At 51.8% G+C, this 21900-nt stretch overlaps 1 protein-coding gene across 3 annotated transcripts in view; it reads left to right on the top strand.

Annotated features, from left to right (window-relative positions):
• The window catches only part of SEZ6 (seizure related 6 homolog), a 44527-nt gene that overhangs the window by 16147 nt on the left and 6480 nt on the right, over window positions 1-21900 (top strand). For all 3 annotated transcript variants that reach the window (XM_036269378.1, XM_036269377.1, XM_036269376.1), the window contains exons 2-5: window positions 4905-5570; window positions 6258-6391; window positions 15782-15977; window positions 20214-20399. In XM_036269378.1, coding sequence (XP_036125271.1) covers window positions 4905-5570; window positions 6258-6391; window positions 15782-15977; window positions 20214-20399 — 1182 coding nt within the window. The remainder of the gene's footprint in view (window positions 1-4904; window positions 5571-6257; window positions 6392-15781; window positions 15978-20213; window positions 20400-21900) is intronic.

The following is a 21900-nucleotide window of genomic DNA, read 5'->3' as shown; positions in this document are numbered from 1 at the left end:
CATACAGCTGTCTAGATGTCCTCACCAAATCCAAGATGTCCCCACTCCACAGGTGAAGAAACAGAGGTTTGAGTGGGCACAGCCTCCTACCCAGGTCAGACAGCTAGTGAGGCATAGATTCAGGATTGGAACCTGAGATTTTCTGGTTGTAGGGTGCAGAAAGATCTACAGAAAAATAGCAGTATGGGGACAGCTCAGTTGGCCCTCAGATGGTGTGGAGTTGTAAACTGTTGCCTGGTGCAGCAGTCCCCTGGCAGGGACTCTGACCCTCCATCACTGCCTCCGCACAGACCAACCCCAGCTTCACAGTGCTGGAACCCTTGGCAACCTCCTGGGCCTCACTGAGCACCAGTTTCCCCATCTGTAAGACAATGACATAACACCTACCCAGCCGATGCTTTGAAGAAGAGTTGCCCCTCCCTCAGTCATTTTGGTTTACCCTAAACATTGACACCCCTCCCTACATTTCAGTCTGAGTCTGTCATGGGCCCTCATCTCCACATTTACCCAGCTGGGCCCTCGGAGGAGGGGGCAGAACAGGGGACCGTCCCTGGGAGACTCAGGCTAGGGCTGGGGGAGAGGGGGCCTCCAATCCCAAGAGGGGCAACAAGGGGGTGGCACGGGCCAGAAGGCAGGAGAAAGAGAGAATCCACCGGGGAGGCATCCTGAATGGCTCATTAGTGCCGATGAAAGCCTTTTTTCATTTCGTCTAAATACTTTAAACAGGGCTCCCTCCGATGTCTATTTGCATAACTTAAGAGCTAATTCGGGGGGAGGGCCCAGGCGGCTGTGGGGCCACTCCAGAGCTGGGGGCTGAGAGGAAGTTCCAGGAGGCAGCGACAGTGGTAGTGACTGGGGGGAGGAGTGGGGATTCCAGGACCTAGCCCTCTTAGATCTTGAGCTCTGGGCTGGAGTGGGGTGGGGGTTTAGGGAGAGGGGAGTACATTCCTGTTTTCAGGCACTAGGTGGATTGGGCAGTTGGAGATCATCATGGGGACTGTCTTGCTGTGGGCCAAGGCCTTGTCACCCACAGGCCTTGAATGTGGTGGCTGCATTTTGCAGAGGTGGTACAGTATTGTCCTCCACATCTCAGCCACACAACAAGGAACATGGTCCCCCAGAATGGAGAGGTCTCACCCTGAGCCAGCAACCTCCCCACCAGAGGCCTGCCTCTCAGTGTTACCCTGGCCCGGAGCTGCCCAGCCTTGCAGTATGGCCTCTCCCTCGGTGCCTTGGGGAAACTGCTCTTTAGAGCATTCAGATTCTCACGAAACCCCTCCAAACTGCCTGTTTTACAGCAGTGACATGAAACCTGCCCAGGCTCACGAATTTAAGTGGCAGAGCTGACATTCGCACAAACCCAGGGTGTTTGACTCTGCCCTGGCCCTGTGGGGCAGTGTTGCTGGGTCCCTGGTTTGGGTCCCAGACTCAGATGTACTTTGGGCATGAGGTAGGGGGTCCCTGGGTCCCAGCCCAGCTTGGCTCAGGCTCAATTCTGGTCCCAGATGTCAGCTCCATTTCGAACCTGCATGAGACCTAGGACAAGTCCATCTTCTCTCTAGGCCTTGGTTTCCTCCCCTGGCTATGCTGGGTAGCTCCAGTCTCTTCTCTTGTGAGGCAGGCTGGTGTGGAAAGGCTGAAGGGTTTTTTTTCCTTTTAATCCTCACCCGAGGACATTTTTGCATTTATCTTTAGATAGAGCAGGAGGGAGAGAGGGGGGAAGAGAGAGAAAGAAATATCGATGTGAGAGAGACACATCGAGTGGTTGCCACCCATCCGACCTCAACCAGTGCAGGGGGGACAAACCGCAACAAAGGTACGTGCCCTTCGCGGGAACCAAACCCGGGACTTTCTGGTCCACAAGCCGACACTCCAACCACTGAGCCAAACTGGCCAGGGCAGAAAGACTGAAGTTTTGAAGCTAGAACAGTGCAAGTGCAAATCCCAGGTCCACCACTGTGCTACTGGGCAAGTCCTCACCTCACCTCTCTAGGCTTCAGGTTCTTTGAAATGCAGAAATAAGATTCTCATTTCATAGAGTTGTAGTGTCGATTAGATAATACAAGAGCTGGGAACAGCCTGACTCGGTGTCTAGCACACAATAGGTGCCTAATGAGACCGGGTATCTGGGTCCCTGACATCTCCTTCTGCTGTCCCCTGCATCACACACTCTCCCCCTTTGTCAATGTCTGCACCTCTGAACTCAGTCTAGCCCAGGCAGAGAGAATGGGGGTTGGGAGAGGAAGTGTCACAGGGCCTCAGGCTTCCATCAGAGTTAACCAGGGTGTCTGAAGATGCCCTCTCCCCAGAAATGGCTTGTCTCCACAAGATTATCTTACTGTCTCTGACAGTGGGTGGCACCCTCTGGGACCAAGTGGCAGCTGATTGCAGAATCAATTTGCTCGTTTGATATGCTATCTCGATCCCATTTAACCAAGTGCTCAGTACCCCCAGATAACGCAATCAGTGCAATCGACAGTGACAGGAGGTGCCCATTAGCTCTGCTCCATTGCCCAGCACCCACCTGGCAGCTGGGAGGAGCTGTGCCCACTATGGTCCCTTCCTGAGAAAGATCTCTTTGCACTTGCTCTCCCAATGAAGAGTCCCACAGGTACCTACCCCAGGAGCCAAAGGCCATGTGTTGTTTTTTTTAGACTTTATTATTACTTTTTAAATATGTTTTTATTGATTTTTTAGAGAGAGGGGAAAGGAGACAGAGATAGAAACATCGACGTGAGAGAGAAACATCAATTGGCTGCTTCCTGCACGCGTCCCATTGGGGATCGAGCCCACAACCCCGGCATGTGCCCTGACCAGGAATCAACTGGGACCTCTCAGTCCATGGGACTACACTCAATCCATTGAGCCACACTGGCTGGGCAAAGGCCATGTGTTTTATCAGGCAATCCAAGAAGGAGACACTGGAGCCTCAGAGGCTGATGAGAAAGACTGCTCTTCCTTGTGCCATGGTAGATCACTGTCAGCTCACCTGGCAAAGACCATGTGACATCTGGGTGGTGGGTAAAAACAGTAGCCTATCCTGGCATGACACTACCTAGACCTTCTATCTTTAACTCAGGTGAAAGACACAGGGTACTGGTGACCATCTGCTCCAGAGGGTCTGGGCCTGGCTGGACATCTGGTTTGGGCACTGTGTTGTCAGTGTCTGGCACAGAATGCCAAGGCACACATGGGCTGGTTTAGTGGGCATCTCAGGAGATAGAGGTTGGTCCTGGTTTCTCAAGGCTTTAAGGCACCAAATCCCTTCTAACCTAGAGGAATGGAGAGCCCTCTGACCTGTGCCCACCTTCCTCACCCAATTTTGTCCCTCCTCCTATTTGTCTAACACATCAGAGCTGCCACAGTCTCCTGAACAGAATGTAGGCAGGCCATCTGCTGCTTCCTCATGCCTGCCAATCCATGGGGTGGGTGTGAGCCTGTGGAACCACATGCCGAGGAACCGACCTTCTTGCAGACTCTCTCACCCTGGCTGTTTCCCTTCAAGTCTTTGTGTAGCCATTCTGAGAGATGTTAGAATCAAAATTCTTCCTGGTCTTCTCAGAGCTGGCAAAATTCCATAAGAGCTGAATCTGGAGGCAGTATCCATTGCCCTTTTCCTAGTAGTTAAGGATCTGGGAGACCTAGTGGGCCACAAGCAGAATAGGTATTATCTCTCCAGCTATGTGGTTGAATAAATAAGTAGAATCAATAGCAGAGCAACCTCAGACCAGCAACAGCAAATAAATTTCATCTTCCATAGCCTGCCTAATCCACTGGTAGTGGCTGCCTGGATATCTGTTCTGAGAAGGATTCTGAAGTCCCATGTGACCTCAGCAAGAAAAAACAGAATCGATTAACAATGTCTGCTGTGGATTGGGGGGTGGGTAGCATGCTAAATGACCATTCTATCGCTGCTTTAGACCCTGCCCTAGATAGACCCTGCCCTAGATGGACCCTGGCTAGTGTCATAAGAAAGATCAAGGGAATTCAGAGACATATCAAATGGTGAAGGGAAGTAATATTATCTCAATTAATCCTACCAAGAAACCCCATTTTACAGACGAGAAAACTAAGGTTCAGAGAGTTTAGGTTATTTGCCCAAGGTCACGCAGCCCCATACTGATGGATTTGAGGTTTGAAGCCACATCGGCCGTACTCCAGAGTTTGGTTCTTCCCACTCTGTTCACATTACTGTCCTAGGACCAGGGGGGCAGTGGTGGGGGAAGAGTGACAGACAAAAGAAATGACTGAGAAGTAAGAAAAACTGGATAATGAGACATATGGAACCCTAACAAAGATGTCATGTACACATGAGGGAATTTAAAATGAAATCCCAAATATATGAAGCATTTCCTGAGACTAGTGACCAGCAGTTTTCACTGAGAACAAAAATGAACTATTATCTCAGGCAGAACAGTCACTGTGGTGGGGGATGGCGCTCTTGTGAAGGGTATCATCTCAGGTCAACTGATTGGTCATGTGACTTTGAGCAAGTCACTTCCTTTCTTTGGCCTGTTTCCTCGTCAGTCAGATAATGCCTTTGAGCTACATTAGGCATGGCAAATATTTGTCATTGGTCTGAGAAATTAAGCATGGCTGCCTGGAGTGCTGTGTTGAGAAGGATTCTGAGGCCATTTCTGAGAACAGAAAATAGTACAGTAACAAATAGAAGTGTCTACTTCTGGTGCTGGAGGGGAAAGGATATCTCATGTGCCATTCCTGAAGTATGTGATACCATCTCATTTCCAGCTCTAAAATTCTGTAGTTCCATGGTTTTCAATGGTGAGCATGCTCCCCAAGGTTCTCTGTCAAAAGAAAGAGAAATCTCCTGTTGCCTGGGCTGGGTATAATGCTGTTCTCTATGGGGCAAGGGGAGAACTTCTGATCATCCACTCTTATTTCAGGACTCTCCTCAGAGGCCCCAACCATGGGGGAAGGTCAGGCCCCAGGCATCCAGGAGATGGATGGGGAGTTGACAGTGGCCCCCACACCTGAGCAGCCAGAACGAGGCATCCACTTCGTCACAACTGCTCCCACCCTGAAGCTGCTCAACCACCACCCACTGCTCGAGGACTTCCTACAAGAGGGGCTGGAGACGGGCGAGGAGCTGAGGCCGGCACTGCCTTTTCAGCCTGATCCACCTACGCCATACACCCCAAGTCCCCTTCCCCGCCTGGCCAACCAGGACAGCCGCCCAGTCTTCACCAGCCCTACTCCAGCTCTAGCTGCAGCGCCCACTCAGCCCCAGTCCAGGGAAGGCCCCTGGAGCCTGGAGTCAGAGCCCCCTGTGCTTCATATCACAGCTCCCCTACCTGCAGGGCCCAGCATGGCAGTGCCGACCATAGGCCCAGGGGAGAGGCCTGGTACTACACCCCCTAGCAGAGTATGGACTCCAACCCAAGAGGGTCCTGGAGACATGGGTAGGCCATGGGCTCCAGAGGTCATGTCCCGGACCACAGGGCTTGGGATCGAGGGGACCGTTGCCACCTCCACGGCTTCAGGGGATGATGAGGAGACGACCACCACCACCACCATCATTACCACAACTATCACCACAGTCCAGCCACCAGGTCAGCTACTTGTTGGCTTGCAGATCTGAATATGGGGGAGCTGTAGGACCCTAAATTCCTCTCTCCACCACTGTGCCAGTTTGCCTTGCCCTTTGGTACCAAGAGCCAGAATGCAAGAGGCATGCGGATTGGAACCAGATAGACCTGGGTTCAAATCCTGATTGGAAGGAACTACACCAGACCCTTGGAACTTTTCAAAAAATATATTTTTATTGAGAGAGAGGAAGGGAGAGAGAGATAGAAATATCGATGTGAGAGAGAGAGACATTGAATCTACTGCCTCCTGCATGACCCTCACTGGGGATTGAGCCCTGACTGGAAATTGAACCAGGACCTCTCAGTTCATGGGACGACACTCAGACCGCTGAGCCACACTGGCCGGGTGACCCTTGGAACTTGATTTAATCTCTCTGAGCCTCATTTGTAAAATGGCAATAAGAACACCTACCTCATTGAGCCATTGTGAGAACTGAGATAAGATTGTGCACAATAGGTGCTCAAGAGAAGGTGGCTCCCTTCTTTCAACAGGGGAATAGACATTCCAAGAGGTGAATTTCACCCCCCCACACACGCATGCACACATGCACACACTCACGCATGCACGCGCACACACACACACAGGTCAGCCTAAGGTGGACTTACTTCTCCAGGGCTGGGCTTAGTCTTGTGTCTCCTCCTGCCTCTCAGGCCCTTGTAGCTGGAATTTCTCAGGCCCAGAGGGCTCTCTGGACTCCCCCACAGCCCTCAGTTCACCCTACGATGTCGGCCTGGACTGTTTCTACTACATCTCTGTCTACCCTGGCTACGGTGTGGAAATTAAGGTGAGTGACCTGGATCCAGCAGGGGCAAAGCTGGGGCTAGTGTGTTATCTTTCCAGAAAGGTACATGCTATGGGGGGGGGGGGGTAGTTCAGGGGTATCAGTTGGAGGGGGCCTCAGGCCAAGACTATGCAATTGCCCTAAACATGCTGGATTCTGGATTGGTGAGCAAAGAGGCTACTGCTCCCCCTCAGCAATGTCCTAGGCTGAGAGGGGTGGCAGCGTGCCACCTTGGGGTTTGATCAGGGGCTCAGAAGAACCTGAGGAAGGGGTCTTGCCTTAGTGGACAGGGGGCTGGGTAAGTGTCTGAATCTACGTAACTGAGTAGAGAGAACACAGGGCTGCTTGGTCATTCACTCATTTATTCACTCACTCATTCCTTCAGCAAATACTCCTCGCAGCTCCTCTGGGTCATGCCCTGTGCTGGCTCCTGGGATGCAGAAGTGGGAGACACAGACATGGCCACACCATCAGAGAGGTGACCAGCTGGTGAGGGAGTCAGACCTACACCTCCTGCCCCCACCTCTCTGGGCCATCTCATCCCTTTTAACCCCCAAATTCTCTCTTCATTCCAAAACTTGAGCCTGTAGGTCCTCATGGCTGTGCCACAAGCTCCTCATCCTTCACCTGCACCGAACCCAGCTCTTCGTTTTTGTTCCTTCAACCTGCTTGTCACCCCACTCCTGTCCTCAGAGACTGACCCCAACTGGTCAGAAACCTGGAGTAGAGCCACCACAGTGCCATGTGGATGGTGTCCCTGGAGCAACATGAGGTCCACTTGGCCTTTCCCTCTCCCTCTTCCCCTGGTCCCATCAACTCACACCTAAGTTCTGTCACCAGACACTCCCCACAACCTCCAGGCCCCTCCATTCCCACAACGACATGCTCCAGCCTCCACCACCCCTCCCAGGATGATGTAGTGACCGCCTCACTCGACACCCCACCCACGCTTGTCCTTACTGTCCCTCCTTCACCTACACCGCAGGCATTTTTCTCAGATGAAATCGATCCTACCTCCACACCTCTCCAGGGGCCTCTGAATCAAGGCCAGTCTCTCTGGGCCCATCCTGAACCACTCCCTCCCTTGTTCTCTGCTCCCCCTTTGCACTAAACAGCTTGCGGCTAACTGAATGGGCCGAGCCCACTGTCCCCTCAAGCCCCAATTGTACATGCTGGTCCCTCTGCCTGGGAGAGCCATCCTCCTATCCCCACCCTTAGGACTCAACCCTGGCATCACTTTCTCTGGGAATTCTCTCTTGACCCCCAAAGCCTGGGCATCCCTCATCCTAGGTCTTATTACTCTGCCTTCTGTCAATCTGTTAATTGCTGTCCAGCTCCCCAGCTAGGCTGTGAATGCTTTGAGTGGTGCCTTGGAGTAAGGGGCCCAGAATGGGTTCTCCGCGGTCTACCTGAATGAATGGACGGTTGAATGCAGGAGGAAAGAATGAGGTCACAGTTGATAAATCAGGAAGGCAACTGAGGAACAAGGGGGCCGAGAAGGGGTCCAGGGAATGAGACAGTGCTACCTGCTCCCCACTCCCAGCCAGCTTCCCACCCATCCTAAGTCCCCTGGACCTGGGCCTAGAGCCAGCTACACCTGTCCTGGGGTAGCACCTCAGCCCTCCCCCTGGGGATGTTGGGTCTAGGTCTCTGAGCCAGGCCCTGTGGAGAAGGGACCCCCTCCCACCACTGGTGGGCCCCTTCTCTTCTTTCTATAACTGTTTGCTCCTGCTCTGCCAAGCCCTGTGCCCCTCACTCTGGGCTGACTGGGAGGGTAATTAGGAACAGCCATCACCCCCCAAGCCATTAGCACTCAGTGCCGCTTAATTAAGGTAATTAATGTAAAATCATCACCTAATGAGAGGTGGCACCGGCTGTGGCTCACCAGGTGGAAGGCACCAGCTGCAGGTGTGGGGAAGGGGGTAGGAGGGGGCAAATGCCAGGCTGGGTGCCCCCCTGCAGGCCTAGGCTGGCTCCACCTGCCCCCCAAGCCTACCATCCTCACTGAGGCCCACTGGGCCAGGCTGAGCTCAGTCCTGATGCTCTCCTCCAATGGGCAAGATGTTGGCTCTGCCTGCCTCAGCCCTGGCCCAGGCACAAGCAACCCTCTAGATGCCCACCCCCTCATGTAAGCCCTGTGTCTGTTGTGCGCTGCCGCCACATTTTTTTCATCAGAATGCAAAAGCCGTTACCAGGCAACCTTGAGAGGAAGACCTTCCACAGCCCTGGATGGTGTGAAGAAATGTGGCAGGCAAATGCTGGCCCCACCCTCTGCCTTGCCACCATGGGGCAGAGTCTTTGGAGACTTTGTGGGCCTTGATGGCCAGAGACAGAGTCTGAGGCCAAAGCAGGGAGGGTCGGGAAGGGAAGGGACAGAATCAGCCAGGCTGAAGCAGGATTTAAGGTTCTTTCAGGGCCAGTTCGGGCAACCTCTACTTCTAACTAGGCCTCTTGGCTGCACAGGCCACTTAGGGACGTGAAGAATTCCTGACACTGCAGACCAGTACCAGATAGCTAGTTGGAAAAACCGAGACCAGCAAAAAAATGGAATTGCCTAAGGTCATCCAGTTGATCATTAACTAATGTTTTTTTATGAATGAATTTGTTCTGCAAATATAACTTGAGCGATTACTATGTGCCAGGCTCTGTGCTAGGTGCTGGGAACACAGCTTTTCACAGTGGAAGAGACAGAAGTCATAAACAATGACCACAGAATGCTCAGTGCTGTTGAGGATGGGTGTGGGCAGCACTGGGGATCATGGGAATTCCAGGATGGGACATACTTTGCCAGTCCTGGGGGTCAGAGAAGGCTTTCTGGAGGTGATAATACCTGGTCTGAGAACTGAAGGAGAGAGGCCAGCAGCCAAGCCTGGGTTGGAAGGCAGCAGGTATGGTAGACTGGCCCTTGAAGGCTGCTGAGCAGCTTTGCACAGGTGACTTTATTGCATAGGAGCAGGAAGTAGGCTTAAGGGCTTCTGGGTTACACTCCTGCCGGAGGCTAGGCCCAGTGCCATCCTGCCCAGCCAGGGCTGGCAGTTGGGCCAGGCCATGCTGGGCACTGGAGTCAGCTGGAAGGCCTAGAAGGCAGCCTATTGCTCCTTCAGGCTTGGCTTCTGCCCACTGTGGGTAAGCCCCTGCCTGGCCCTCCAAGAACTCATATGGATGGCTTAGGTTAAGCAGAAGGGATGTGATCTAGGCAAGAGGGATGTGAGGAACCATGGGAGAAGAGGAGCATCCTAAGGACCCACAAATCACACCCCTGTAAGTCATCCTGACACCATGCTGAGCCCCTGCCGTGTCACTGCAGCCTTAGTTAAAATCTGGGACCCTGGGACCCTTTCAATTTCCTTTTCATGAGGAACAGCTTCAGGGGCTCCAGAATCCTTAACGGTCCAGCTTTGGACCTGGACTGCAGCTCCTCATAGCCTGCTTTAGCCCCTGCCCTCCCACCTCCCTTCAGCTTAATGCAGCCATTTGTGCTTGCTGAGGCCAAGGGTCTGAGCCACCTACAGCCAGGAGGCCAGGCCAGAGAAGTCTTGCCAGCTTCAGTCGGGGTTCAGGCACTGGGCTAGGCTCTTTCTTGAGAGATCCGGAGAAGCCCTTTTATTGTGGGTGGGCACAAGACCATATAGATCCCATCCCCTCTCCAAGCAGCCAGTCTCCCCTGAGGGCTACACGCCATTCTGGGCCTGGCACATGCCTCTGACTGCTTGGCATTCTAAGAGCCTTCCCACTGCCAGCCTCCATCTTGGCTTGGCTGCTCCCTATACCATCTGGAGCCTGGGCACAGCTGCCCACCGTCCCTGCTCTAGTATCCCAGGTGGCCCCATTGGAACACACTTCTCCCATGCCAGGCCAGCTGCCAGTTTAATAGCCAAAGCACCCTGCCCTTCTAGGCCAGAACAAGACCAGTCCCAATGTGGACCAGGAGTATGGTGGTAGGTCAGTGAGATGAGATTTCTGGCAACCTCCTTTCTGGCCCCTGGCGGGTCCATCTGAGGGGGCTCACAGGGGTACAGGCAGCTCTCGCTCATTGAATTTAGGCCCCTCTCCTTACCCCATAAGGTTTGTGAGAGAGCATCAGTTCAGACAGAAGCCCAGAGGCTGTCACATGAGACTGAAGTTCCAATCCTGGCTCTGCAACCCATCTCTTGGTGACTGGGCGTAGTCCCTGGCCTTCATTGGGCCTCAGTTTCCCTCTCTGTAAAAGGAGATTGAAACAGATGATGTAGAAGGCCCCTCCCAGCCAGTCAACTTTTCTTGATTCAGAAAGCCCCCTCATGGGCCAAACTGGGTGGTGGCACCTCAGGCCCTTGACCCTGTTTCCTGGTTCCTTCAGAACCTGGGCCAGCGAAAGGGTGGCTCCCAGGCACAGTACTTCCCAGGCAGAGCCCTGGCACATCTGAGGGTGGGGTGGGTCCACAGCCAGCTATCATCATGGCAAATGCCACATTTTTACCAGAGTAGGACCCAGGTCGCCTCAAGAAAGGGAAAGAGGACTATTAATGCTGTAGCCACTCTGTGCCGAGCCCCTTGCAGGCAGGATCTAACTTCATCCTCACAGCCCCACAAAGTGGGTAGGATTATGTTATTTCACAGATGAAACGGGTTCAGAGAAGTCATGTGACTTGCCCAAGGACCTTTCAACTTGTCAGTGATGGATTTGATCCCGGGACTCAAGAGCCTCTGTCCTTCCCCTGGCCCAGGAGATAGGCCTGGGTGTGGCAAATCCAAAGAGGGAAATCAGGTGGGGACAGTTGGGGGGCTTCATCTCCAACCCCTTTTCTCAGCCTTGCCTTGCCTGCTCCTGTAGGACATCCAGCTGGAATCCTCCCAGTTTGGGGGAGGGCCCTGGGATGCTGTGCTTGAAGACAAAGCCCTGGACCAGGGACCAGGAGTACTGGCCTGGAGTCCTGGCTTTGTCTTGGAATTACTGTATGACCCAAAGACGAGCTCTCAACTTCCCTGATTATAAATTTCCCTTTTCTATAGAGGTGAAGTAAACACAGCCTGTCCTGCTTCCCTTACTGAGATTTTGTGAAATCTGAAAGGATAATGTGTGTGAAAGAGCTTTGAACACTATAAAGGGTTTCATGGGAAAAATAGTGATTATACCACTATTGGCATGAAAGAGCATGTGAATATGAGGGAGCCCACATGTGTGAGGACACACTCATGCCAGGACATGTGTTTGAGGAAGCTGTGTGCATGCAAGTGGTCCTGTGACACATGTGTGTGTGTTGGTGACCAGGAGTGTAATGGAGCAGGGATTGTGGTCAGCTTAGGTGCTAGGAGTGAGACTCACACACAAGTCATCCTTGAGCTCATCCGCCTACATGGGGTTATACTAGGCAATTGTGTGCAAAGGCTGTGGCACCATCCCGCCTATGAGTCACACCACTAGGGCATGTTCCAGAGACCCGAGTGGCAGTTTCCATGGGGACAGACAGGGCAGTCAGGCTGATGGTCTGGAGGATGGCAGAGGGCAACCTAAATCTTTCCTATATCCCACTCGGAAAAGAGTCAGTTCCCTCAAAGTGGCTATATTTCCTTCCTTGAATTGACCCTATGGTCAGTGTTAGACAGTCCCAAGTCCTATGGGAATTTTCCTCATCTCCCTCTGCATCTGTCTTCCCTTGCCTGGCCCCCAGTTCCCCTCTTGTCACTGGCTAGGAGTGTGGGAAGACAGCCCTCATGAGCAGAACTGACATTTCAATCTGTCTCCCAAGTTCTTCAGTTGCCTGCAAATTACATCAAGACTTCATCACCAGCCTTGTCTAGCACCCAGCTCTGTCTGGCCCATCAGGCCTGGCCCTCAAACAAGCAACAAATTACATTCCAGCTACCGCAGCAGGCCTGCAAGTGGGTGTCTGAAACCTAAGGGACCCGACAGTCTCTGGCCAAGAAGAGGGCACCTTCTGGATGTGATCCCCAGGCAACCTGGGCCCACTCAATTCCATGTACTCATCACAACCCTTACCACCAGGCTGAGCTAGGAGCCAGGCTAGCTTAAGTGGGTATTGCCTTCCCCAGATCAGAGGGAGCCAGAAGCCTCAGCTCCCAGTTTTCCCAGCTTGACAGGCTTCTGAAAGAAAGGATGGCTGGTAGGAACATAAATCTCAACATCTTGGAAAAAAACCAAGTCAGGCCAAGATCCAGCTCCCTGCTACACCTTGCAGGCCTGGGGCCTGGGAATAAAGATGTCTGGAAGTCTATCTGCAGGTGACAGCCCCACGAGGTTGGGAGGAAAAGAGCTGCCTCTGCCTCCAGCAAAGCAAGACTCCGGTACTTAACACCTGTGTGTGAACTTTTACAAGCTCTTTAGCCTCTCTGTTTACTTACGAGATTTTACCACCTACCTTATACAGTTGTGGTGAGGATGAAATAATATCCTTAAATAGTACAAGGCTTAACATGTTATGGGTGCTATGTAAATGGTAACTGTTGTTGCAATGCTGCTGCTGTTAGCAAAGCAGCAGGGTCAGGAGCGTAAAGCTAGAGGTCAACAGGGTGTATGTGGGAACTAGGGAAAATGCTAATTCATTTCTACTTCTCTGCCTTTCCTTCCTTAGTAATTTCCCAGTAGAGATGTCCTCCCTTCCTCCTCCCCCTTCCCGTCGGGCCCCCTTAAGGCGCTCTCAGATCCACCTGCTCTGTGCGCTTTCCCTCTGCCTTGCAACCCCTCCACTTCCCCCTAGAGGATTCCTGCTGCACGCATTCAGTGCCACTTAAGGCAGAATTATATGCTGCCTGGCATCTCTTGATAATTACAGATTCCACGTGTATGAGTCTTGTTTGCCCAACTCTAGAATCACAAAATCTCTAAGTTTGAAGGGGCCTCATCCAGCCTCCGCCTGCCACAGGAATTCCCTGAGGAATGTCGTGCGCCAGCAGATGGTCAGGCCGCCTCCATCCAAATGTGCCATGGAGGAGGCACATCTGCCCCAGCACCCTCCCTTGAGTTTTCTCTTCAGCCCCAAATACCCACCAGGTCTTTTCTCAGGGGAGTCCTCAGGGCCCATCTGTTCTCAGCACCCACAGTCTGAGGGGCCCAGAGCCTAGTAAGGGCTCCTTGGACATGGTTTGTTCAGCCTTCTCTGGTTTCTCAGCTCACAGGAATCTGGTGAGGACTGCATCTCCAGCAGCCCACACATTCCCTCTCTCCACGCATTTTTATTGAGACTGCCATCCTGGGCTTTAATAGAGATGGGTCGAGGACAGGTGGGGAGAGCCCGAAGCAACGGAACTGACTGGCCTGTCTTGGCAGGCAGAGGATGATGGCCCTGAGATCTGAAAGAATGACCAGCTTCACCAGCAGAGGAACAAGGGAAGGCATTCCCTGTGCATGGTCCTAAATAAGCAAATGCTCAGAGGGTGGAAGTGAGGCAAAGCTTGTGGCTGCAGTGCAGGTACATAAGGCTGGCAAAGCCACTGGGGCCAACTGCAAGGTGGGAAGTTTGGCCCTTGTCCTCTGGGCAATCTGAAGTCACCAACGGGGTTTGGGTGGGAGAGAGACGTGATCTGATCTGAGACAGCCGGGACCTGGGAGGTGAGTTGGGAATGGGAGGCATGAAGGCCTTTCTCCAGGTGAGAAACAATAGGCAGGGGAGATCTGAGCCAAGACAGCTACAAAGGGATAGAGAAGAGGAACCAAATGGAATATTTGGAAGGCACAATTGGGAGGGATTTGATGACTCACTGGATGCCACTTAAGTAGCCCAGGCAGTTAACCCTTGAAGGCCCTGCCTCAGAGCAACATGGTAGGGAGCCTAGAGATCCGTGCTTCTCAATCACTGGGGGATCTTGTTAAAGTGCAGAATATGGTTTAGTAGATCTGAAGCGAGATTCTGCATTTCTTACATGCTCCCAGGTAATGCTGATGCTGCTGGACCATATCTTGAGTAGCAAAGGCCATTTAATAAGACGAGGAAACTGAAGCTCATATAGTCAGCATACTTGCCCAAGACTATCTGGTCAGGATGAGGTCCCAGATTTTTAGGCTCCCAATCCAGTGCTCCTTGTACCAGGCCACACTGCTACTTTCCCTCTGGGTAGAGTCTGTTACTATTCGATGCTTTTTTACTAAATGGAGGCATGGAGCCTAGAAGGATGCTCTAGGGATTAAGGACCTGAGGATTGGGGTGGTGGCAGAGGGACCTGTGATAGCATGAGGGAAGGACTGGAAAAAGAGTTTGCTGAGAATAGAAGAGAGAACAGAATGGTGGCAGCATGAGGAGGCTCATGGTATAAAGGCAGGCTGAGCAGTCAGCAGGGGCCAAGTTGAGCAGGGCCTTGAGGGCAACAGCAAGAAGTTTGAACCAGATACTATGGGCTTTGTGGGCTCAATGGAGAGCCACAGGATGATTTAAACAAAGATGCACAATGGTCAACAACAGGATGGGGCTATGAACTGGGTATAGTTCAGAGAACACTGATGTGGAGGGAGGAATGGGTGAAGCCCTGAAGACAGGGAGTCCAGCCAGGAGGCTGCTACAGTGATCTAGGTGAGCAACAATAGCGAGGTGCTAGGGAAGTGGCGTGGGGATGAAGAGCAGTGAATAGATTTGGGGTCCAATTGACAGGACTGAATGACTGACTGGATGTGGAGTATGAGGGAGAAGGAAAGATGCCACTTTCTGACTTGAGCATGCAGGCGGATGGTAAAGTCATCCCCTGACATGGAGAGCCAAGAGAGCTACTGGTTGGAAGAAGAGGGTGGCTCAGTCTAAGGTAGACTGGGTGTGGGGTGCCCATGAGGCATCTAACATGGGATGTCTAGGGGAAGCTGAGCACATGGATCTGATGCTTAAGACCTTACAGTGCTGCCCTAGCCAGGCAATTCAATTGGTTAGAACATCATACCAATATGCCAAAATTGCAGGTTCCAATCCCAGTCTCGACACATACAAGAATCAACCAATGAATGCATAAATGAGTGAAACAACAAGTCAGTGATTCTCTCTCAAATCAATTTTTTAAAAATTGTAAAAAGACCTCACAATGCTGTCCGGGCCTCCAGACACCATCTAGTTCAATACATCTACTCCATCCCTACTTTATAGATGAGAAAACTGAGCTCAGAGAAGTGAGGGACAGGAAGCAGCTGGTATAGTGGAAAAGCTTTGAGACAAACGTGCTTACAAATCTTAAATCTGCTAATAATCTTTGCGTGACCCTGGATAATTTACTTACTATCTCTGAAAACAGGTCCCATCTCACAGGGTTACTGGGAAGGTAAAATGAGTTCCTCCTACAGTGAAGTGCCTAGCTCAGGGCCCAAGGGACACTGAGAACTGGCCAGGTCCAGGGCCTGCATGAACCTAAGGACAGCAGGTTTCAGTCAGCAGGAAAAAGCCTGACTGCTCTTCTTTGTTCTGTCTATTCCACCGGCAGGTCCAGAACATCAGCCTTCGGGAAGGGGAGATGGTGACTGTGGAGGGCTTGGGGGGACCTGACCCACTGCCCCTAGCCAACCAGTCTTTCCTGCTGAGGGGCCAAGTGATCCGAAGCCCCACCCACCAAGCAGCCTTGAGGTTCCAGAGCCTCCCACCACCTGCAGGGCCTGGCACTTTCCATTTTCACTACCAAGGTAGGCCCGGGCAGCCAAGGAAGAACCAGCCCAGACTGGCTGCCTTCCTGGGGTCTCTGGTGTTATTACAGCATGGAGGGAAGGTGACAGGGAGAGGCTAGTAACGTACAGCACAGGTGCCTGGTGAATCTGTATACAACTGGAGGTGAGTATTGCACAACTGACACCTCCAGAACCTTCCCTCCTCCACCTACCACCCTGCAGAGAACTGGTCTTGAAGGGAAACTGACACAGGATCGGGTAACCCCCAGTGTGCCTTATTGCCACTCATTCATTCATTCGTTCATTCATTCATCCATTCAGTATAATTTTCCTAGGCATATGCTCTTTGCCATGCCTGTGCTGGACACTGGCTATATCAAGATGAACCAGCCAAGTCCTTGCCCTCAAGGAGTTTAAAATCTCGGGGGAAGCAGATACTTAAACAGGCAATAATGTTATAAGCCCTCTTCCCAAATTGTCAAGGGTCTTGACAATGACCACATGGAGGTGGCTAGTTACCAGCCTAGCCTTCCTAAATTGCATACCCACCCTAGACCTGGCCCGTGCCCCAGTCAACTCAGAGCACCTCTGGAAATAGGGAAGTGACATTATGTAAAGGTAAAACAATAGACTCAGAAGATGGGCAGATCTGTGTTTGAATCTCCTCCCCACTGGCTGTTGACCCTGGACAGGTCATTTGACCTCTTTTTATTTTTACTTTGTTTTTATTGATTTTTTAGAGAGAGAGAGATAGAAACATCGATGTGAGAGAGATACATTGATCGGCTGCCTCCTGCACACCCCCTACCGGAGATCAAGCCCACAGCCTGGGCATGTGCCCTGACCAGGAATCGAACAGGGACCTCTGTTCCATGGGACTAATGCTCAATTCACTGAACCACACTGGCTGGGCCATTTGACCTCTCTGACCCTCCTTTTCCTCTGCTGTAAGATGAGGCCAAAACACTTACTCCACAAAATCATGATAAGGATTAAACAAAATGGTGCATGTCCAGCACTTAGCACATGCACATGCTCCGTGAAGGAACCAGAAAATAGTATTAAATAACTGGCCTGATGGGGAAGGGAGGAGGGGTTTGGGACTGTGTCCCTTTCCCATCAGCATCCTTCCTGGTTCCCCCTTCCCAGGACAGTCTTCTTGATTCCTTGCACTGCTGCAACAGGGTAACCGGTTCAGATTGGGGAGAGCTAATGCGGAAATAATTGGTGTGAACAGTTACAGGATTGCCTTGAATAGTCATGGACCACTTCCGCAGCCCTGTGGGGGGCCACAGCCTAGGGAGGAGGGCAGGCACTCCTCCAAAGATGCAGATGCTTGGAACACACCTGAGGAGCATTCACCCTTTCCTGACCTAATCACCCAAACTGGAGGGGATAGTCTGATGTGGTAGCAGGGAGTCTGGTGGTGGGGCTGGCCAGGGGCTTGGCAGAGGCAAGAGGCCAGCTGAGGAAAGGGTGAGCATCTAAGACGCCCAGTCAGCCTCCCTAATGGCTCATCAATCCTCCTAAGCAGCAGGCATAATTTCACGCTATGGTAACCTTCTCTCTTGCTGCAAATTCCTTTGCACAAAACCCCAGACTTCCTCTCTGTTGGCCAGACAAAGGTGGCTGAAAGGCAGCAAGTTGGAGGCTCTGACACATGGAGCAGACCCCAAGGAGGGGTTAGGAGGCCTAGCCCAGTTCTGCCTCCTTCTCAGCTCCCAGAAGCCCTCCCTCCTCAGCCCAGTTTTTGTCAATGATCAGCTCTTTCCCTAATGAGTGTAATTCCCCTAATTATAGGCTGTAATTAGCCCTGATCCCAGAGATGGGAACAGGAAGACCATGTGCTCACAAGCGTGTCTCCCTGGGCTGGAGAAAGAGGGTGCCAGAAGAGGAGGTAAGGGACCCAGTACCAACATCCCTGCCAGACTTGTCCAACATAATGTTGGAGATCACAAGGATGGGGCCCCACAAGGGCCTCATCTGCAGAATGAGTTCCAACTCCCCTCCCACAGCCTCAGGCAGGGTGAAGAGGTAGAGGGCCCTGCCAGGCAACCCCCTCCTCCCTCCTGAGCATTCCTGGCACCAGACTTGGCTCCAGAAACAGACACCAGGGAGAAAATAGCTCAACAGATTGCCGTGGTGCAGGCACTCCGGGAATGGTTGTCATGGCAACAGGAGGAAGCTTGTCCTGCTAAGTGGCACTTTACCCACTATGGAATCTGGGGGCTTTGTCATCTGCACCTCACCCCAGCCCAGTTTCCTAATCTGTGAAACGGGAGAACCTCCCTTCCCAGAGTTATGAGAACTCACAGAGAAGATGTAAGTACAAGTGATGAGCATGACATCTGGCTCCTGGCCTAGAACTCCCTGGGTATCACACTCTCCACTCTGGGTAAAGTGCCCCACACCCTTTACCCTTTTACCCTTTTACCCTTTCCCCTTTCCCCATTCCATCCTGGCCTAGGGTTTCTTCCCAGATCACCGTGCGTGGCCGCCCTGAACAACCACCTTGGTCCGTCTTGTCTACTGCTTTCAGGTTTTCTCCGTCTCCTCAGTCCAGGTCCCTACTTTACCTGAAGAAGCGGGCGGGACAGGGGAGATGCAAAGCAAGTGGGAGCTAGAGCCAGGAGCTTCCAGTGCCATATGATCAGGACAAGTCCCTCAGTCTCTCTAAACCTTCGTTTTCCTCATCTGAAAATGAATTAATAACTCCGACCATGCCTGCCTTCCTCCAAAGCATATTGTAGACATCAAGTAAGGAGAGTATGAAGGCATTTTAGAAGCTGGAAGGTGCATTCCAATGTGAGGTGTTTTTATGAATCAAGATTACACACAACAGCAGGCTGGTGTGTTCAGTATTTGTTCTGTGCCAGGCACTGCACATCTGTCCTCTCACTTAACCTCTCACTTAACAACATTGTATGCAGTACTCTAAATAGACGGGTAAACAAGGAAACAGGCACAAATTAGGTAACTTGCCCATGGGGGCACAGCAGTGGGGAGCCTGTGTCTGAACCCAGGCCATCTGACCCCAGAGTCCACACCCTACACCCTGCCCTGTACTGCCTGCCAATTACAAGTAACCAGTCACTGGTCACTGGCCATTCTCTTAAGAAGCCTGTGAGAGAGGGAAGAGTAGGTATCATCCTCCCCCTTTCACAGACCTAATGATTAAGATCAGAACAGGTGGGAAAAAAAAATCACAAAACTTGATTCTGGACCCTGGTCTGCCCAGAGGCAGCTCCTTTTTCTATTCACACAAAGGCCCACAGAGGCTAGCAGAGTCCCTGCCTGAACCTCTCTTTCCATCCACCTGGTGCCAACAGTAAGGGTCACCCCCCTCCCGCAAGACGCAGGACTGATCTAGACAGTCCCCATCCCTCCCACCACCCCTAAGGGTCTTCAGACTCTGCAGCCTAAGCCTTCTCTCAGCCTCTCTCCATGACCCCTCCAGGTCTTCTTCCCCACCTCTCAGACCCAAGCCCTGACCCCCCTTTTCAGCAACCACCCCATCTAGGCCCCAAGTTGGGTTTGGCTAGAGTGTTTTGTAGGATTTGCTGCCACCATTGGGTTGTATTTGGTACGACAACTCCAAAAGCTACCAAATTTCCCAGTGCAACTTGTCCCTCCCCCAACTTCCTTGAGGGCACGCCTTGCCTCCCCACCCTTGCCTATCCTGTTTTTTAAAAAGTCCACTGCCCTTGCCATCAAGCTTTTAACATTTCTCAATGAACACTGGGAAAGCTTTTACTGTCTGGCTTCAATCTTTCCTGCTGCACTTCGTATTTGTCCCTCATGGGAAAAATAACATACTTTACATCAGTATAGGCTTTTCACTATTTCAAGTGCTTTCACACCTACAAGTCTTTCAATAACATTTTTTGAAGAGGTGCTATCAGCTGGATTTCAGGGATACCAAGCTGAATAAAACACTATCCCATTTATTCTCACAATAACCCTGTAGGTGGGCTGGCATTTTAAACCTCATTTAACAAATGGGGAAACTGGGACACAGAAAGGTAAGTAACCTGCCTAAAGTGTTAGAAACCTTGGGCCACAACCCAGGCTATGGAGCCCAGGCTGCCGGAAATATCACAGGTACCTTTGGGGGAAGGGATCAGTCTCTTTTCTGGAACTCTTGATGCCTCCCCTGGCACCAAGTGACACTAGATCCCTTTTGCTCTGGCTATGACTCAACAACCTCTTCAACACAAACACACACATACAATGTCACCCATTCTGTCTCTGCAGCCTATCTCCTGAGCTGCCACTTCCCCCGACGTCCAGTTTATGGAGCTGTGACTGTCACTAGCCTCCACCCAGGAGGCAGCGCCCGCTTCCACTGTGCCACTGGCTACCAGCTGAAAGGCGCCAGGCTCCTTACCTGTCTCAATGCCACCCAGCCCTTTTGGGATTCCCAGGAGCCTACCTGCATTGGTGAGTGGCCCCAAGAGACTCAGTGCTGGAGAAGGGAGTAAGGTGGGGGGCGAATCTCTGCTCTCTGTTGCTATACAGTACCTTCATAGGCTCTCCTTAAGAAAGCCAGAAAATGGCTACACACCTCAGTAGCATTCATTCAACTCACACTTAGTGAGCACCTACTATATGGAGGCACTACAGGTGTACAGAGCTGAATTAAACAGGGAGTGTGCCCTCAAACAGCCCACCCTTCCAGGAAATGGAGGAAGAAGAAAGCACTTGAGTCACCAACTTTCACAGAAGGAAGTAAAAAGTACCAATGAAGGGACATAAAGTGACCTGGGAGGAGAGAAAGCAATCATTCTTAGTTGGGCATTTACAAGGCTTCCTGGAGGAGGTGGCACTGAAGGTTTGACATTTCAGTGGAAGGAACACCATGGGCAGTGACACAGAGGGGAGGTAAGGGAGTATGTAGGGGCAGAAGACAGCCAGGTTTGCCTGAGGCCTGAGACTTGAGAAGGGGACAGTGGGAGGGCCTTGAATATCAGCCAAAATACTGGGATGGGGAGCTGCTGAAGTTTTGGAGAGGAGGAGAAGCTCAGAACTTATTCCTCAGGAAAGCCAGTCAGGTGGTGTCTGAAAACTGGGAGGCCAGCCAGGAAAGAGCGTTTGAACTTAGTGACTTTGGGAATAAAGAGGAGGGAAGAGGTTCCAGAGACACTGATGAGAGAAAGGGGGAAAGTGGAAGGAGACTCCCAAGTTCTGGTCATGGGTGATGGGGAGTCTGGATTGTTGCCAGTGGCTTGCTGGCAGAAAAAAGAATGGAATGTTTAGTTTGCAGTAGGAAAGGCAGCTTGGGCTTCTTTTCTTTCTTCTTCTTTTTTTTTAGCTTGGGCTTTTGAAACTTATTTCATTCTATACACTCTTCCTGAGTGCCAGGCACAAGCAGAGGTGAATGAGCCAGGCAAGGCCTGCGCCCTCAGGGAGCTCTCTATCTAGTGAGAAGACCAGCAAGCAGCTCAGCACGTTCAGGCGGACAGTGCTGTGATGGGACAAAATCAGGGTGCAGTGGGGATCCACAAGAGGGAGAGCTGCTCCAAAATGAGGAAGAAGTCAAGGAGGTGACATGAAGGATTACAAGAATGCTGGCCCAGGAAAGTGGAGTGGATTCCTGGAACAGCATATGCAGGTGTGGAGGCCTGAAGCAGCATGCTACAGTGAGCACACAGTGAGGTGTGCCTAAATAAGACGGGTTATGGGGAGAGGTTAGGCCAAGTTGAGAGTCAGGTTCATAAAGGGCTGGAATGCCCTTTTAGCTTAGACTGTACCTGGAGGGTCCCAGGGAACCATGAGGAATTTAAGTGTAGGACAGGGCATGATCAGATTTGAAGGGCATTCCATTCTGAGACCAAGCAAAAAGGTAGGCCCGCGCTCTCTGCAGGTTTATTAGGTTAGAATATTCTGCTATCTTGAATATTTGGAGACAAAGGCACTGTGTCTTGGCAGCTGGGTGGGTCCC

Source organism: Molossus molossus, unplaced genomic scaffold, assembly GCF_014108415.1.
Source record: "Molossus molossus isolate mMolMol1 unplaced genomic scaffold, mMolMol1.p scaffold_m16_p_19, whole genome shotgun sequence".
NCBI lineage: Eukaryota > Metazoa > Chordata > Mammalia > Chiroptera > Molossidae > Molossus > Molossus molossus.
The sequence above is the reverse complement of the archived record's forward strand: the minus strand, read 5'-3'. Positions and strand labels throughout refer to the sequence as shown.